Source organism: Xiphophorus hellerii, chromosome 14 (assembly GCF_003331165.1).
Source record: "Xiphophorus hellerii strain 12219 chromosome 14, Xiphophorus_hellerii-4.1, whole genome shotgun sequence".
Lineage (NCBI taxonomy): Eukaryota > Metazoa > Chordata > Actinopteri > Cyprinodontiformes > Poeciliidae > Xiphophorus > Xiphophorus hellerii.
The window spans coordinates 19,256,444-19,275,837 of NC_045685.1; the positions used below are offsets into that span (position 1 = coordinate 19,256,444).

General features: G+C 40.3%; 2 protein-coding genes and 1 non-coding gene across 5 annotated transcripts; all 3 read left to right on the top strand.

Moving 5' to 3' along the window:
* The first annotated feature begins 1,299 nt into the window (after positions 1-1,299).
* plaa (phospholipase A2-activating protein) lies at positions 1,300-9,691 on the top strand. The gene is made up of 14 exons (XM_032583337.1): positions 1,300-1,552; positions 2,761-2,954; positions 3,046-3,146; positions 3,502-3,622; positions 4,537-4,704; positions 5,487-5,622; positions 5,719-5,888; positions 5,965-6,116; positions 6,194-6,413; positions 7,362-7,427; positions 7,513-7,584; positions 8,225-8,332; positions 8,694-8,864; positions 9,000-9,691. The coding sequence occupies exons 1-14, from the start codon at positions 1,404-1,406 to the stop codon at positions 9,566-9,568; spliced, it is 2,397 nt and encodes a 798-aa protein (XP_032439228.1). The 5' UTR covers positions 1,300-1,403; the 3' UTR covers positions 9,569-9,691.
* Positions 9,692-10,895: 1,204 nt separating this feature from the next.
* haus6 (HAUS augmin-like complex, subunit 6) lies at positions 10,896-19,107 on the top strand. Of its 3 annotated transcripts, none has more exons than XM_032584300.1 (17): positions 10,899-11,017; positions 11,113-11,315; positions 11,755-11,850; positions 11,926-12,004; positions 12,564-12,696; positions 12,796-12,940; positions 13,312-13,374; positions 13,447-13,504; positions 13,899-14,072; positions 14,929-15,125; positions 15,633-15,762; positions 15,854-15,956; positions 16,039-16,099; positions 16,847-16,979; positions 17,057-17,149; positions 17,225-17,354; positions 18,238-19,107. In XM_032584300.1, exons 2-17 carry the CDS (start codon positions 11,209-11,211, stop codon positions 18,837-18,839), a joined length of 2,304 nt encoding a protein of 767 aa, XP_032440191.1. In that variant the 5' UTR covers positions 10,899-11,017; positions 11,113-11,208; the 3' UTR covers positions 18,840-19,107. The 3 variants fall into 3 exon arrangements, with proteins under 3 accessions (XP_032440190.1, XP_032440191.1, XP_032440192.1); XM_032584301.1 differs by having other exon boundaries at positions 10,903-11,014; XM_032584299.1 differs by having other exon boundaries at positions 10,896-11,315.
* On the top strand, positions 16,124-16,254 carry LOC116733534 (small Cajal body-specific RNA 8). Its single transcript, XR_004342057.1, has one exon.
* Positions 19,108-19,394: the final 287 nt, after the last annotated feature.

A 19,394-nucleotide genomic window follows, 5' to 3' on the forward strand; every position in this document is an offset into this window, starting at 1 on the left:
ACTGCTTCCGGTTGAGTCGCGGTTAGGAAATTAAAGGCATGGACGCCGTTTTTAAAACTCACCCATGTGAATTTAAAAGGGAAAATGTTGTTTTTGGCAAATTGATTCGATTCAATTCAATTCAAAAATACCCAAGCATTGTTGTAACTCATCATCCATCTTTAAAGAGTTGTTGTGGATTGTGATGCTATGGACAGGAAGTAGTTCCATTAGCAGTCAATCTTGCAATGAATCTAAAGAAGCCTCTGACTGAAGACTGTTTTCTAAATCATGCTAGCAACGTAATATCCAAGCAGGAGATGCTATTCCACATTAATATGTCCTGGATGACATCTTTAGGTTGTTGGCAAGCAATGCTAAGCTATTTCCTTTTAAATCTATGTCTGGCATAATTAACAAGACATGCGGGGATACACTGCGGTTTGGGATATGATTCTTGCCTATTATGATCAAAGGAAGAGATGGTTTCAGCTTCCTCCTTTTCTTTCTCCTCCTTGGTTCTGCTCTGCAGCCATGAAGCCTCTTTTTCAAGTCCTCAGGGAGTTGGGGTTGTAAAGTTCAAATATTATTTTAGCTTTTGATATGCTAATCAGCTGCTCCTAGTTTAAAAACATATGTTTTTTCCATGTTTATATATTATAAAAAGAAAGCTAAGAGAGATATGCTTCAACCAAAAATACAAAATGAGAACCAACATAACAGAACTACATGCTGCAACTATGAGCTGGTTGCAGTTGATTAGCATCACAAAAACTGATATACTGACTGAACCTTGACCCCCAAACTCCAAGAACTTGAAAAGGAGGCTTCAAGGATACAAAGCAGGACCAAGGAGAAAACTCAAACCATCTCTTCCATTGATTATGATGGGCAAAAATCATATCTCAAACCCCAACGTCTCTCTGCCCAGCTTTAACCAAGCCAGACAGAGATTTAAGAAGTACAGGGAAATGTAAATGAGGTGGATTGTTGTCATTCAGACCATATTACTTTGGTATAGCCTATTGTCTCTGCTACTCGGATATTGAGCTGTTCATATGTCATGATAGCCATAAGACATACAGGTCTTTCGTCAGAGGCTTCTTCAGAATCGTTGCATGAATGACTGCTACTGGAGATCCTTCCTGCCCCTGGCATCACCATCCACGACTCGAAGATACTTGGATGCTATGAGTTACTACAACATGTATATCCCTTTAACACAAATACAGTGTATTTGAATTGAATTGCGATCAAATTACCAAATAAAACAAACAGAATAGTCATTTTATTTTGAAAGACCGAGTCGTTTGCGTGACACAGTTCCCTTTCCGGAAATCAGAAGCGGCGGATGTTGACAGCGACACCGCTTAGCTTTAACACTGGTGTCATAGTTTCACTTTGTTGTTGTCGTTGTCAAAAACATGGCATCATCTAACTCGTTCAAACTCAGATGCTCCATCCCGGGCCACGAGATGGACGTGAGGGGACTGGCGACCGCCATTTTTCCAGAGGGAGCTTTCGTGTCCGTGTCCAGAGACCGAACCGGAAGAGTTTGGGTACCGAACTCCAGGTAGCTAGCATTAGCATTTAACCTCCTGCTTGCTAACTATGCTGCCAAGTTAACACTTTACGCCCCTTAACAAGTCATTTTAGGACAAAGGAATGCATCGAGACTTAAAAATGGCATTTAGAAGAAAAGTTCCTCTCATAAGCATCCATGTTATCATCTTCTTTGTTCAGTAACGGTTAGCCAGGAAGCTAACATTCGCTGAAATTAGCTTTGTCATTCATTCCGCTGCACCTGTCTGTGGTCGGGGTAATGCCGGAGAAGTTCGGCGTTTCAGTGGATGATCCCGAGTCTGAATAGTAGCTAATGGCAGATTTATAAAACTGACTTTAGTCGCCTGTTTTGGTCCATGAACATGCATTATTCTGGAGAGAGGAAAGATGGTGAATGTCATTTGGACTAATTCCCCCGAAAGCTGTGTTAATAAAATAGTAAGAATATAATAGTGTTGGGTTCCGAACAACTTAAAAAATTTGTCCTAAAATTGGTTTTTATGTCTTGGCATACGAACAAAATAGTCATCATCTAATATTCATGTAATGACAAATACTATTAAAGTGGTTATAAAGAGTTAAAGTATGTACGTATCTACAGGTATCGGCATAATGCCTCTAAAAGTAACTTTTCAATTTATCCGGCCTAGATATAGGATAGGCTTTCAAAGATATTATTAATGTAGAAAGTTAAAGACTCAGATGAATGCCTGTGCGTTTTTACTTAAGTTTAATAGCATTGGTTTAACATTTCAGGCGTGGACACTGATGAAAATGCAGGACCTTGCAAAAATAATACCGGAACTCTTTTGTGAAAGATTTGAAAGATGGTTTGTGGCTTTTTTCTGATGCACTTAAATAAAGTCGAGGGGCACCAAATGTTTTCCTATCTTACCTAATTAGAAAATGGAATCTGCCTGTGTGTCACTTAAATCTAGCTGTTCTGTGAAGGCCTCAGAGGTTTGATAGAGGGCATTTCTAAACAACCATTTTGTATTCAGGAATACAGCAGACAGCCATGGATAACATTGTGAATATTGTAAAGAAATGTGAGAACCAGCTTACGTATTCATCCGTGGGTAATCCCTTAGATAACTACTTGCTTACAGAATGAAGATGTATTATATTTATGTGACAAATATTTTAGCGATTATTAGTTCTACAATCTGATTTATTTACAAATTATGTCTTTTTTTTTTGTCACTTTCCTCTCAACAGCCCAGATATAGGATTCTCTGAGATGCATTGCCTGTCTGGACACTCAAATTTTGTATCTTGCGTATGCGTCATTGCACCCAATGAAACGTACCCCCGAGGGCTGATTGCCACTGGTGGGAATGATAACAACATTTGTGTTTTTACTCTGGACCGGCCGCAGCCCCTCTACACCCTGGAAGGTCACAAAAATACAGGTGCGTTTTCACTAATTTGTTTGCATCAAGAACGTTGACAATGCATGTTGACTTCAAGTTTGTAATATACTTTTTTTTTTTTTTTTTTCAGTTTGCACTTTGTCCTCTGGGAAATTTGGAACGCTTTTGAGTGGCTCCTGGGACACGACGGCCAAAGTCTGGCTCAACGAGAAGTGCATGATGACTTTGCAGGTATGCAAAGGTTTTGTTTTTTTTCCAAGTTTCGTTTTTCATTGAAGCACTGAAAATTCAGTAATTCATTGAAAATATTCTGAAAAACTGAATTGATTAAAGCTGTTTTAGTGCTAAAAGAGATATTTTATATCCTTCGAGCAAATGTGTTATTTTTAATTTCCTTTTGATTTGAATATTTTAAACTCTCCTATCTCTGATTAAGTCCTAATTATCATTGAGTGACAGATCAGTTTAATATGCGATCGAGCTGTTCAATATTTTTGTATTATTATATTAGATGACCTGAAAACAGCCTGTTGAAGGTTTGCTTTGAAAGTGAAAGCTCATCAGGTGCTGGCTGATCTCTCTACAGGGACACACTGCAGCTGTGTGGACAGTGATCATCCTACCTGAACAAGGCCTCATGCTTTCAGGATCAGCAGATAAGACCATAAAGCTTTGGAAGGCTGGCCGATGTGAGCAAACGTTTACAGGTGAATCTTTTATCGAGCCATCTTCATCTTTCTTTTACTAGAAAGGTGCATTGTATTTTTTTTTTTATTATTTCACCTCAGAAGCATAGCTGAACATAAAGTTATATTAATAATTAAATGTTATAAGTAATTAGTGCCGCAGCTTTTTAATTTTCCAAATTTTTGTCTGTAAATGAAACATTTCCGAATTATTCTTAGGTTAATTTTCATTTTTTCTTTTGTTCGTGAGGACACAAATTTGGCTTTGCTACTGAATCCATTGTGGGGTTTTTTTAATAGCAAGTTAAATGTTAAGAACATAAAGCGATTGTAACACTAACTTTCCAAACTGTTCCAGCTGAACCAAATAATGATAATGTAAGATAATCAAGGTTGAAATTGGGAATGTAGTTGATAAATCATTTTAAAAATGAAGGTTTTCAGAAAGCAACTTTCTGATTGTTTCTGATTGTTCAATTGTTCAAAACAATTTGAACAATCTGCTGTTCAAATTGTTCAATTTTGAACAATTTTGAACAATTTTTGAACAAAGAGCAATTTGAACTGCTGTTCAAATTGCTTGAACAGCAGTTCAAACAATTTGAACTGCTGTTTTTTGTAAGTAAATTTTATTTTAAATATGCTTAAACGTGACGCATGAAACTACATTAATGAAAAGCACCACATATTAAAACAATTCCAAGTGATTATATTCGATGAGATGTTGTCTGAAAGACTGAAATTGCTTATTATTGCTTATTCATTTCTTGCATATTTTGTCAGGTTACAAACACAAAATTCAGTGTATTTTATTTTAATCATGTAACACAACAACACAAACTGGTGCTTAACTGTGAAGTGGAAGGAAACTGAATAGTTTGGCGTGTGCATTGTGGGAGTGTAATGCTTATCAAAGCTTATGTGTTTCACTTTAGGACATGAGGACTGTGTAAGGGGACTGGCAGTCATCAGCAACACAGAGTTCTTATCCTGCAGCAATGACAAAAGTGTCCGAAGGTGGCAGGTGACTGGCGAATGCATACAGGTCTACTACAGTCACACCAACTACATCTACAGCCTTGCTGTCTTCCCCAATAGTCAAGGTTTGTTTACTATATCCATGTTTCCAAGATTTGGACCCATTCACGTGCAAACGTGATAGCCTGAATTATCATTTCAATTTGAGATTGTTTGGACTAAATTGGATTGTAAAAAGCTATGGTATACTAGGCGATTGCTTCATTTATTCTAATCAAGTATGTGACAACAGTAAAGAGGACCAACTTTTTTTTAAGAGGACCACACCTCCATCAGAACCAGGCTCAGAATGAGAGATGGTCTGTCTCGACTAATGCCTGGTTCACACAGCAAGATAATTATTTAGATTTTTCATCCATTTCTCATTTCTGATAAGGGTGCTCCGATTGTCACAATGTCTCTAAAGATAATTTTATGAGATGTTTCTGCTATGTGTGGTGTGTTAAAAAATTATCTGGTGTGAGAGTTCCCATCTGACATCCGAATGTTTGTGAGTGAAATTTGTCAGTGTAGTATCTGCCGTGTGGCTTTACACAAACCTGTTACACCTATGATTTTATTTATTTTTATCTTTGGGGACTCAGGTTTTGAAAATCAAATCGAAAACTTTAAATCTTGCGATGTGAACACAAAGAACATAATGCAGTAATTCTGGATGAGGAATACTTTCTATGGGGGGGTAAATCTCAAAAAGAACAGACCAAGTTATTAACATTAAATGTGTTGTCCGTTGCTCTGTCCAGAGAAGTGACTCAGAGAAAACAGAAACACAAATCCAGGAGCACTTACTATGAAAATATGTCTTCTATCTGACACTAAATCTAATGCTGATGTGGTTTCGTCTCAGATTTTATAAGCACAGGAGAGGACAGATCGTTAAGGATATGGAGGCAAGGGGAGTGCTGCCAGACCATCCGTTTCCCGGCCCAGTCAGTCTGGTGCTGCTGTGTTCTACCCAATGGCGACATTGCTGTTGGTGCCAGGTAATGTTAATGGTGGCATCCAATCCACTCTGAATGTTTTTTTTTAATACTTGCTCTTCTGTTTTATTTTCTGAAATGCTTCCTCTTTGCCCACAGCGATGGCATTATTCGCATTTTTACGGAAGCTGAGGACCGCATGGCGAGCGCCGAAGATCTACAGGCCTTTGAGGACGAGCTCGCCAAAGCCACCATAGACCCGAAGACGGGGGATCTTGGAGACATCAAACTGGAAGACCTTCCTGGAAGAGAACACCTTAACGAGCCCGGTAGGAATATTTTTATCAGATGGCATCGGTGCATATTTTTTTTACCCATGTTAGATTAACATTAAATCTATTACAGGGAATCGCGACGGGCAGACGCGTTTGATCAAAGACGAACAGAAGGTGGAGGCGTACCAGTGGAGCGTCAGCGATGGCCGCTGGGTGAAAATCGGGGACGTGGTCGGCGGCTCCAACCAGCAGACCTCTAAGAGCGTTGTGTACGAAGGAAAGGTAAGACGACAAGCTGAGCGCTGTGGAGAAGAACGCTGCACCAGAGCTCTGACTGACGAGTCGCCTTCTGACCTCAGGAGTATGACTACGTCTTCACCATCGACGTGAACGAGGAAGGGCCATCCATGAAGCTGCCTTACAACGTGACCGACGACCCCTGGCTGGTGGCGCACAACTTCCTGCAGAAAAATGACCTCAGCCCCATGTTCCTCGACCAAGTTGCTAATTTCATTATCGAGAACACTAAAGGACACGTGGTGGGTCCTGCTCAGATCGGTGGTGGCGATCCTTTCACAGGTGAGGCAGAACTGGATCTCAACTTCTGTGTCCCAGATTGAGAGTTTTATGTCTAATTTCGGACTTGTTAGCCAATTTCATTTTGTCTTCAATAACTACAAAACAGTAAGAAATAAGCGCCATGTTGTTTTTCTTTTTTCTCCTGTCCTAAATGGTGCATTTCTTACATTAGAAGCATAGGTGACATCAAAAAACAGCTTTACAATTATTATAAAACAGAGACAAAACCATCATGGATCAGCCTTTTAGAAAGGGGACAACAATCTTTGTGTTTTCTCTAGAGAATGTAGATCTTTGCTTTTTCTATAAGTCAGGGTGTTTAAAGTGTGGCCCCCAAACTGCAGTTCAAGAATGATACAAATTTAACCTGGTGGCTGATGCAAAAGAAAACTTTTTATTTGTGATTGGGAAAAAATTATTTAAAGATATTTTTATATATAACGGAAAATGTTAAGTACAACACAAAGTGTTTGTCTTTTTATGACTAAGCTTAAATAATACATACAACCACCTCTATCTAGAGACTTTGCTACATCCAAATCTTGGTTAATTTATTAAACGTGGCTAAATATAGCAAGTGTTTTGAAAGAAAAGTTTAGGATAAAAACAAAAACAAAATGAAACGACTTTATTGGCCTGATTTTAATTGTATTTTCTTCCCCTACAAGAACTTTTGACACAACGATTTTGGCACACTTGACAAAAAGTTTGGACACCCCTGCTCTAAGCAGAGGTTGTTCTAGACTTTTCCATGATCTGTCATTTTGACTGATGCTGCCAAAAAAGTAGGCTACACACAGTTTTATACATCCTACATAAAACTTTTCATTTTAGGAAATGACACCCTGAATCTATTCTGGTCTTTCACATGAGGCCCATTGTACTGTACATGTTCACCTTCATGACTGAAATCTTACCTTTTAAACCGTTTGTGTATTTTTGTGGCAGGAGGATCTCGATATGTTCCTGGCTTATCTAACGACGACTCCGGCTTCGCCGCAGATCCTTTCACAGGTCAGACTGTTCACTGCTGGGCTTTTTCACATTATGAGCGTTATTGGTAAATATGGTTCCACTGCCTTATTTGTTCTACTCACAGGCGCTGGGCGTTACATCCCAGGGTCAAGTTCCAACGGCAGCGCTCCTTCAGGTGTGGCAGATCCATTTACTGGTGAGTTACTCCCTGGATCGACCATCTGGAAGATGAGAAACAAGGGAGCTAAGGAGGTCATAAACAATCACTAGATGTAAACCTTTTATTTTATATCCAGAAAATCTTTGAGGTTTTCCTTAATTTTAGTTCTTTGGCATAGAATGAATAAACCAAAACCTGCTTTAGTCTTCTACACATCTTCACCTCTGACCTGTCTGATACGCTTTCTTTGGTTTTCATGATTTCTTTTTTCTTTACTAACTTTTCTTCTCTAACAAACCTCTGAGACTTTCACAAAACACTCAGATTCATACTGAGATTGAATTGTGAAGTAAATACAATCTTGCAGACTTCTGCAGAAAATTTGTTTTTTTCATAAATGGATTTTATCCAGGGGTTTTAGTGAAAAGGTTGTTGAATTCACACCAAACCTTTCAGGCCTTTTATTTGTAAAAGAAAAAAAAAAGTTTGTCATTTGTTTGTTGGCTCTGTTACCTTGTTGGAAAAGCTTGCAGACCCATGAGAAACCATGTTGCACAAACTGTTTCATAGCCTCAGTAATCTAAATGTAATTCAGCTTTGGCATAACAGGATAAATCAGAAAACTGCTTTCAGAGTTGGATTTTGCACTTACTGGATCCGACTCTCCGCTCTGCAGGAAAAGGCGCGTACTCCTCAGCAGCCCAGAGACAGACCTCAACTAACATCTACTTCCCTAAAACTGACGGCGTGACCTTTGAGCAAGCCAATGCCCCTCAGATTATCGGTGAGTTGCCTGAATGCAGATGTGAACATTTTGTCGCTGTTCTTGTTGCCATTTGTCAAGTCAAAACCTAAATTACAGCTGACATTGGTATTTTAAAGTATTCTAAAGTTGGTATTTTAGAGATTTAAACACATTTTTAACTTGCAAGCTAATATTCCTTATGTTTTTGTTTTTGTGCAGGTGAAATATTGCATGCACTACTCAGTTTTTAGCTTATTTCATGTTTAACCTGTAATCTTATAAAGGCAGAGAGATGAGTTTCAAGATGAAAATTGACTAAATAAATCTTCAGTGAATAATCACATTTTGTTTCATAGGAGAAATGATGTCCCTTGATGTTGTTGTTTTGCTGTTTCCAAAGCCAAGCTAAAGGAGCTGAATGAAGGGGCCCCTCGGGAGCACAAGCTCTCTGACGACACCATGGAAAGCCTTGAGCAGCTGCTGCTGGCGGTGTGTGGGGCGAACTCACCTGAACCTCCTCCTACCATTCAGCAGATCAGCCTCCTCTGGAAGGTCTCGCATTGGCCTGAAGGTAAAAAGTCATCTTTTTTTTCTAGTTTGTAGGAATTATTTTGAATATTGTTCCCTTTTCATTTATTTTCCATCACAACAAAACAAAAAAAAAACTCTGTTCTACTTTGTTTTTCTTTTTTTTTGTGGATTGTAGATATTGTGTTCCCTGTCCTGGACATCTTGAGGCTTGCGGTGCGCCACCCGCAGGTTAACGAGAGCCTCTGCGGCGAGGCAGAAGGCGTCCAGCTGTGCAACCACCTGCTGAGCCTGATGAGGCCTGAGGGTCGCCCCGCCAACCAGCTGCTGGCGCTGCGCACCCTGTGCAACAGCTTCAGCGGCAGACACGGCCGAGCTCTCCTCGTGTCGCAGCGCGAAGCCGTGCTGTCGCGTGCCGCCGACCTGGCCGCCGTCTACAACAAGAACATCCACATCGCCCTGGCGACTTTGGTGCTGAACTACGCGGGCTGCTTTCACGTTCAGCCCGACCTGGACGCCAAGGCTCAGTGTCTGTCCGTGGCCAGCAGGGCCCTGGAGACGGTACAGGACAAGGAGGCTATATTTAGGCTGCTTGTTGCCTTGGGAACCACGGTGGCCTCGGACCAGACGGCCCAGGACTTGGCGCGCTCCCTGGGCGTCGGCTCTCAGATTTCCAAGTATTCCACAGTGTCGGAGCCGTCGAAGCTGGGCGAGTGTTGCCAGCTGGTTTTAAAAGAACTACAATGATGAGAAGAATTAGAGATAAGAGGAGCGCTACTTTCCGATACTCTGTTCTCCTTATACAGTCTGATTGAGATGGAAATGCTACACTTGTATGGCCTGCAATAAAAAGAGCAAACTTTCTTTATACATTTAGTCTGTGTTTTATTCATACAGCCTGCCATCTGTTTTTATTTATAAAAGAAATATAATGATATATTTTATAAAGTTCCAATGTATTGTAAGCCACTTCCATTATCCTGTTACACTTTAACTTTGACCACACATGCAGGAAGTGCAAGGAAAATACAGATTCATATTGGAGCCAAAGTCCTCCGAGTCATCTCAGTGTTGAAATTTCTGCCCTTTGTAACCGTCTTCTTTTATAGTACATTACACCACTGTGTGTGGAGTGGGGGATGGAAACGTCTGGGACTGAGGTGTTCTCTTTTTTAAAATGAGATTGTTTATACAGTCATGGGGAGTAGAGAGATTGTGTGAGGAATGCACAAAAGATGTGATATTTTCTTTGAAAGTAGAAGTATGGAGAGAATGTTTGAAGTTGCTCTGTGTGTTGGTGAATCAGAACACAATGGGTGCCTGGAGAGGTACAGAACCTATAAGAATTAGTGTCAGAATTACACTGGTGCTTTTGTTAAAACAAACAAAAATAAATTGTTTTCAATACTGAGTTATTATATCCAGAATAAAGGTTTGAGTTGTACTCAATTTTATTGTGAAATTATCCCAGTGAAGTATAAATTAAGTTTTTATACTTAAAAGAAAAAAAAAAGTGGATGCTTTTATTTTAGAGGCATTGAGAATCAGAATATGTATTCTGACTTTAATATAATACTGAACTTTATCTCAAAATTCAGACTTTAACTCAGAATTCTGATGTAAATCTTTTCTCGGAATTGGTGTCAGAAATGACAAAATGACACTTTTTTTAAAAGAAAAAAAACCCACGCTAATTGTCTTCAGTACCGAATTATTATTTCAAAACATTTTCATTTGTTCACGTTTTCTAAATGTTCACGTTTTCTAAATGAAGACGTGAATGAAATATAAAATTAATACAATTTCTATTTGTACTAAGGCGGGGGTGGGAAAATTAGATGTGTGGCGTATACGATGTAGATATATATTTCACACCCGAATGTATGCTCTTATTGTGAAGGGAAGAAGGTGAGGTGAGAAGACACCAACGGTTGTACAGTACTACGTTCTGATTTTGGTTTGGATTGGAAGACAGAGAGAATAAAACAAAGACTCAAATAATATTTCCGTCTTTTTCTGCCGACTTCCACAGGTGCTTTTATTTTACAAGCTCTTCCACCACCGGATGTACTTTCAAACAACATCCGGGTAATGATTGGAAAAATTGGCGGTTTGTGTTCGTGCTGCTGTCCTGTTCCTGTTTCTAACCGAGAAAGATTGAAACAGATGGCCTTCTAGACGTTGTTTTCAGTGGTTGTGAGTGCTACCGGGGCAAAAATCGATAGTGTGCTGGGTTTTATTGTCATTTCGAGTGGATTAAATGTTGTTTTTTTTAACCTCACTTTTAACAGAGAGTAAACGCTGAAGTTATAGTTAGCTAACACGGTAGCTAGCCGTGGCTTGTGGGTGCTTAAAGAAGTCAAATCAGATTGCTCCAGCTCCGAGCCATGGCCAGCTCGATCCCAATGCAGAAGAAAAACGGACATTATCTCTGGTTTGCTCTTCTCGGTTTGGGATTTCAACCAGTCAACATCAAACATCTCAACCTTGGACCGTAAGTTCATTATTTTTGGTTGATGAGAACCAGGACGCTTAAAGTCGTTGATTTTGCTCAGGTTAAACTTAGGCTAAAGCTGAGCACATTGCTTAAAGATTCTTTAAAACATATTTTATGGTGTGTATGGTTTGAAATAGACCTTGTGATTCCTGAAAACTCAAAATACAACATACAAACGGTTTTTTTTGTTGTTGTATGTTGACAACTTTCGGTGGAGCCCTGTATAAAACGTTGATCATGGTTTTTGTGTTTTTGACAAATTTGTCACTCTTGATGCAACTTCGAGTTTAAGTCATAAAACTACCTTCGATTTCAAACGAGTCACTGATTAAATAATTTCTTCAAAAACAGAAACAACTGTCTACGTCCTGAAAAGGATGCTAACTGTCATCTTTAATGTTTCTGGTCGTGTTTACTGTCCTGTTACGGCGAGCAGGAATATGTTCAACAAACCGAACAAAGAGGCCTTCTACTTGGTAACCCGTTTCCTGTTGGAGAAACTCAATCCTGTTCGCTTTCACGAATCGTACAGGTAAAGGTAGGATATGTGATCAGTTATTGATGCTCAATAAAAATTTGGTAATATAGACGATGTACTTTGTTTTAGGCACTGCTGGCCTGTTGTGAATCACAAAGCGGATACCGAGTTCCGGAAGGTTACTTGTACCTGGCTGCGGGAAATTATGGTAAAATCTATAGTTTACATAATATTATATATGAATTCTAATGTTAAAACATTTAAAAAGGGGGGGAAACAACTTACAATGAATTCTACTTAAAACTTTTTTTCTAAAAGTTTCATTTAGTTATTTTTAGTTCAGCCTTACTTCCTTTAATTTTTGTCACTGACAAATGGAAGCTACATTAGCTTTCAGCCCTTGTTTAAAATGTTTCTTCCCCACTGGAAAACCAAGATACTTTTAATTCTCAGTGTAATGATTCTTCAAAGCTTTTTGATTTCTTTTTTTTAAACTGGTGGCTGCAGACGAAGCAAACTTTGTCAAGCCCCAACCATCCAGTTTCTTGAGAAAAAGCTCATCCAGTTTGAGCTTTATCACATTTTGTTTTGCATGAAGAGTTCTCATGGGTGCAAATTAGATATTTACCCTGAATTTTTCATCAAACCTCAAAAATCATGTGTTAATTTCAAATTTCCTGCTAGTTGGCCTGAACACAACGCAGGACGGGGATAAAAATGAAGCGATTTCCTTGTTCACATGCTTTGCTCCATGTGATTTACTCCAGGATGAAATGGCCAACGCTGGATCTAAAGTGGTGATGTCATTGTTTCTGTCCCCTGGTGGTCCCAAGTTCGTCAGCTTGATGCTTTATTTGGCCACCCATGTGATGCATCAGGACATGAAAACGTTTGTCACAGGTAGAGCATTTGGAGAACTCTATCATTAATTAACCTACTCTCTGCAGCTTGTGGTTTTCCTTCCATTAGAACTTTAACTTCCTGTCTCATTGTGGTCAGATAAGAGTTGGGCTCCTGAGGCTGCAGCCATGCCTGCATCCACCCCACATATAGCAGTGGAAAGGCTGAGTCTCGTGCGCAGCAGGTTTTTGAAAGCCGCAGTGGATCAGGATCGTTTTCTCCATGACTACCAAAGACGAGCTCAGTAAGTCGTTCAACCTCGCATCAGAGAGGTTTTGTCTTTTTTCTCATTTCCCTGTTTTTTTTTTTTCTTTAAATTTGATTAGTTTTACTTTCTGTTTCTTGTCTCACCTGTTCAACATAATTTAATCAGGTGGAGGTCACTGTGTAGCAGCTGGAGCTATTTTCAATCAGCAAACTCCACCCACATACTTTTTTTTAACAGCAGCCTTTTCCATTCACCATCAACAGGCATTGGAAAACAGGAAAATCTCTTCCTTGATTGTCTTTCAACTGTTTTATTTGGATTTAAAGCTTTGACTTGCGCTATCTATGCAAGATATTATTTACTGTGTTGTTTTTATGCATATCTTCTATTTCTGTTTTAAATTTTAGGGCCGTGGTTAAGTCCATGAGAGACCTCAAAGTGGATGGTTCCAAGTACGATCAGCTCTTAAAGTAGGTTGAATTTGTTTCCTTGAAGTTTCAGCTAGTTCTTCATCACATTAACGAGGGTTTTCTTTCTCTCAGGCGTCACCTTTCTGAAGCTCCCTGGGATGCGGATTCCTTCTCTGAGAAGATTAAAAAGGTACGGGATGTTTTTTCACAACTGAAGCATGTTGTAGATTCTGCCTTTCTAAATCAGAGCATAATGTTGCCAGGCGTAAAGAGGTGCAGTGATTATTTAAAAACAACAAAAAAACTTTCCATAAATGGCTCTGAATTTTTTTTCTTTATGTATATCCTAATGTCTTGTGTCTACTTTCATGCCAGCTTAAATTTATCACCTTTTATGTTGGAAGTATATTTTTAGAATTTTGATGTCATTCTGGTGTTTCCTCATCTGTGAATGATTGCATGAATAAATCTGAGGATTTCAGTGATTTGTACATTTATTTTAAATTCTTCATAAAACTCTGTTGCGTTTGACTTTGTGAAAAGTTGAACTAAAGCCCCACCTGCCCTCCTTTTTTCCCTGTAAGGTTCGTTCTTTGTGGTCAGCCATCGAAGGAATGCTCTCTGCTATCAAGGAGCAGCAGGCGGCAGTGGAAAGCGTTTTGAAAGGGGATGTGGACCAGTACGTCCTAGATGGGACAAACCGAGTCCTCAAGCTTCCTCGTTGTTTGCTGGACAGAATCGAGCGTCTCCCACAGCAGGTGAGAATCGGAGTAAATAGCTGGATTTGTGTTTGTTAGTATTAGCATCATGATGCAGCCTTTATGCCGTTCAAGAACCTTCTTGAAGAAGTTTGCAAATTCACTCTGGGATGAATACCTTAATTTTTGATGTAATTTTCATCATTACATTAGGAGGAAACTGGCTGGGTTACTGGGAGGTTTTGCTACAGAAGGAACCAGCGCACATTTAATGGTTCTTTTAAAGCAGGGGTGTCAAACTCCAGTCCTCAAGGGCCGCTGTCCTGCAACTCTTAGATGTGCCTCTGCTGCACCACACCTGAATAGAATTAGGTCATTAGCAAGGCTCTGGAGAACTGATCTACACAAGGAGGAGGTAATTAAGCCATTTCATTCCAGTGTTTTGTACCTGTGGCACATCTAAAAGCTGTAGGACAGTGGCCCTCGAGGACTGGAGTTTGACACCTGTGTTTTAAAGGGAAAATGACTGGGAGCATACCACCATGATGACAATTTTTTTTCTTTTTTTTAATATTATGGAAAATTACAGATGACAGTACTTATTTTCCAGAACTTTTATTTCATTCATCCCTTCTGGGAGTCGACCTGAATTCAAAGTCCAACTAAATACAAGATGGTGGTTCTGTTTGGGCTGGCATCACTGAACTACTGAAGAAAGTGTGTGTAAAACTTCGCACTTAAATTAATCTGACTTATTAAATGGCATCAGTCTTGTTGACTGTAATTTTAAAACTTATGTGCTTACAGTTTCAGTATTACAGTATTATCAGATTTGTTTCATCCTCTGTTCTACTGGGGGCTATTCTTGTAATATTGTGTAAAAGTACTCCAATCTAAAAACATCTCTGCCTCCCAGTTAATTTCAGGCAGTGTGTATGAGGCGGGCCAGCTGAACCTCCTGTGTGTGATGGAGCTGTTGAATCATGCGATGCAGCTCCTGAAGGAGGAGCGGAGTCGGGTCTCTCCTGCTGCAGAGCCCCCGCCCGCTGCGCACCGCCTTCAGGAACATTTCCACCAGATGTCCCGGGTGCTGCAGGACCTGCACCTCATCAGGTCAGCACTGCTAACTCAATTGGAAAGCACTTAAGTCAGCTTCTGTTTTTAAAGTGCTCTATAAAAGTCCATCCATCCATTTTCTTTGTCCCTAATGGGGTCGGGAGGGTTGCTGGTGCCTATCTCCAGCTACGTTCCGGGCGAGAGGCAGGGTACACCCTGGATAGGTCGCCAGTCTGTCGCAGGGCAACACAGAGACATACAGGACAAACAACCATGCACACACACACTCACACCTAGGGAGAATTTAGAGAGACCAATTAACCTGACAGTCATGTTTTTGGACTGTGGGAGGAAGCCGGAGTACCCGGAGAGAAACCACGCATGCACAGGGAGAACATGCAGAAAGACCCCGGCCGGGAATCGAACCCAGGACCTTCTTGCTGCAAGGCAACAGTGCTACCAACTGCGCCACTGCCATCTCTATAAAAGTCACAGAAGTTTATTTATTTGTATATTCTTCTTCTGTATCTGAAAGCTGGGCATTCTGCTGTGTTATTTCTTCAGGCAGAAACTTTCCAAAGAGGAAATTCCAGAAGTCAGGAGTGCCATCGCAGAGCTTCAGGCCGAATGGGACCAGAGGTGGATGCAAACTCTGAAAGAAAAACCCCTCGTGTCTTTCCTGAATGAAGATCCTGTGAGTTGACCCTCCAAACTCTGAGAGGATTAATTTAGCATTTTATCCAGTTCCACTCACCCTGCAGCTGGATCGTTGTTTTTTCTTTTAGGCTCTCTGTTTCCTTTCACCGACGGCTCCATTGTCTTTTGAACCGGCTCCTGAGGCTTCTTATAGCCATTGCGTCTTTTATCAGTTTCCTGCAAAATTTCTTGGTGAGCAGAGTTGGAATACTTCAAATCAGTTTCATGCTTTCATTGTAATTTTTAAAAAAAGTTTTTAATTGCTTGATTTCAGAAGATGAGCCTGCAGAGATCGATTCGACGGAAGATGTGAAAACGCGTCTTGACATCAGAAGGTAAGCCGGCTGAGCGGCTGCTGATGGGAGGCAGATACCTGGACAGACCCAAGCAGTGGTCTGTCCGTCACTAGCCCTCCCCAGAGCATCCTTGCTTTCTGATGACCGCGGCGAATTGAGAGAAATCGCCACGGACAGATACGGAGCAGACACTTTGACATGTTTGTTTAAATTTAATCATTCCTAATGCCTTCATTAGGTTTGTTAGAGGAAAGCTTACCTATCAGGTGGAGCCATTTCCATCAGTAGCTCTTGTGTATTGTTTGTTGCTCAGTTGTAAAGCCATTTTTTTTTCTTGGCCTTTAGAAGCATTCATGTCTTGAAATGTTGTGATTCTGTAAAATGCCATAAATTTTAAACTTTTTCCACATTTAACTGTGGTAAACTGATGGATTTCTTTAATTTTGGGAAATCTGCCCATAGTTGATTGAGAAATGTCCTTATTTCAGACAACAGAAAAGTTAATGTCCAAATTTGGCAGATCAGTCTTTGTAAATATTGAAGACAAAGACTGATGAACTAAAAACTTATTAAACAAACTGAACATGTGCTGCTTCCAGAATTGTCCACACCCTTCAACTAGTACCTTAAACATTATGTTTTGAAGACAATCAAAATGTATAAATTTATAATTGCTCTCTGGCTGCCTCATTGCACCAGCTTAACTTTACCTGAGCTGGAATGCATGATTTAAGGAAATTGGGGAAATTCTTGAGCACAATATATTTAAAATAATTCCTTTCTTAGTCCAACTGTGTCTGGTTCCTCTGAACGTCCCGTCATCCCTCAAGTATCGAGGGCAAACGCGTCTCTGGATTGGCTTTTTGACACTCCGGCATCACCGCCTCAAAAACCTTCAGCTGTCCCGCCGCCGCCTCCGGTAAGTGCTGCTTAAAAATCCAATTGTATTGGATTTACTCTGTGTGTTTTCATCATGTCTTTAATTGTTCACGCAAGGCCAACATTTGCAAGACAACCCATCAGAAGGTGGCGCCACTGAAGACAAAAACTGAGATTTTAGACTTGGAGCATGAAAACCTGGCTGATCAGGTATGTTGATGGCTGCTCTCAGAAATGATTACGAAATCGTTTTTTTAGTAATGCTGTACAATCGTTTCTCATCAGTTTGCAGACGCTGTAACTATGACCAGTCCTCCTGAGGCTGGAGTGAGGGGCTTGGAGGGTCTCCTCGGCAACCTTCAGAGGGATCCCTTCACTGCTAGGACGCAGCTGCCGCGCACACCGGAGAGCTTAAGTGAGTTAAAACGTCTCTACTCCTCCTGATCTCTGGTTGCAATATAAAATGTTAAAGAGTTCCATATATACGCCTGGGACTTGTGTGACAAACCAATATAAAGTAGGGAAATTGATACTTTAAAAGTCTTAACAAATTTAGTTTTAAGTCTGGACTTTGACTAGACCAGGGGCCTGCAACCTGTGGTTCCAGAACCACAGGTGATTCCGTCACTTCTTACAAAATAGGAAAATGGGTTTTTGATTTGATATCCAACAAGAAATTGGCATTTTTCAGAGTTTTTCTGTAGGCACCTATGCAAAATCTGCTCTTAATATCAACAATGACGTAAAAGTAACTAGCTTTGTACTATGCTGACCTATCAAAGGCTCGCATCATTATAATCAAGTTGTTTTTTGTTTTTTTTTAGAATTTCTTGTGTAATCTTTCTAAAACCTGAAAATTGAGTCACTTTAGTTTAATTCGTATTAATTTTTATGCAGTACATATTTAGATTTTTTATTTTTTGCACCTCTAGGTGAGTTTGATTTTGTAGGTTTGGGGGCAAAAAGTGGCTCTTTAAATGGAAAAGCTTTCTGACCCTTGGACTAGGCCATTCTAATGCATGAATATGCTTTAAAACAAACTATTCTATAGTTTGGGTCACTGTCAGCTGAACCTCTGCCTCAGGTCTTTGACTGTCAGACCAGTCCTGACAGATTCTGGAGGACAGATTCTTGACTTTGTCCCTGCTAAAGGAACTCTATCCACAGCATGATGCTGCCACCTCCTATGATTCATTCACTGTCATGAAATCTTGTCGCATGGCAAACTGTCTTCATAAGATGTCCTCTTTAAATATTTAAGCAAATATTTTTCTTTGTACTTTTTATTTTTTTTGAAGTAATGGATGTGAAAAGCTCCTGGAGAAAAGCCGTTGAAGAGGACGAAGCTAAAAAAGCATACTGGTCGGCCGAGCTGCAGGACAGCATAACGGACCGACTCAGTCCTGTCGGCCGGCTGCAGGACGCCATCCCCGACTCTTCCGCCCAGACGCTCGCAGATCAGAGCAGCTCCTCTTTCTGCAAACAGCTCATCTTCCCAAAGTCTCCTCCCCTCTGGGACACCTTGAGCACCGAGGCCCACGACAGCCCGAGCGGCACCGGCAGCAGCGCCGTTCAGTTCAGCCTCGACTACGAAACCCTGCCTGAAATGCCAAGCTGCGAGAGTCTGGATCTCGAGGACGAAGCTGTGGCTCTGACGAGCGAGGAAGACGAAGAGGTGCTCGTCCCCACCTTAAAGACGACGCTAAAGCAGACCTTACTGACCTCACCAGATTACAAGACGTCTCGTGTGGAGGACAGCTGGCTGGCTGAACCTGCAGCATCAGAAGGGAAACGCAACAAGGTGTTTTCTCTGGACTCGCCGGATTCACCGCCAACGAAGCAAGAATACAGCCTGCCGACTCTGATCACCTTCTCCCCGATAGATGACATGAAATGTTAGCTGCATTTAAGAGAAATCTCCTTCTCTTTAAAAGTTTGGACTCTTTATTCTAATTTGTGTTGCACTTGAAATATGTAAGAAATGTATATAGCTGTAAAAATGAAACATCTGTTGCACTCTGGCTTGGCTCTAATTTGGGCTGAGTGAATATTTCATGAACTAGTTCAATAAACAGATTTGTTGATTTATAATTTCTATAAACCTTTCTCATCCTAAGTAGCTCAATGTGGAGGAAAATGTGAATAAAGTGAACTTTGCAAATTTAAAACTTGTGTTAGCTTGTTGAGTTGGCTTGTGTTGAACTATCTTCTGAAAACGTTGAAGCTTTGCAAAAAAAAAAAAATCTTATTGAACTGAAGTTCATTTTGGTTGGGAGGCTGAAACAAATGAGAGTGAAGGCCTGAATATTTTCATACCAACTCTTAAATTTGAATTAAAGTTAAAAAAGGCAACTTTTAAGAATCCGTGATACTTGTTCCTCTTGTAGTTCCACAATTTGGAAGATGGGGGCGTGAGAAGCTGCAGAAACAAGGTGGCGTATTAGAAAGTCAAGGT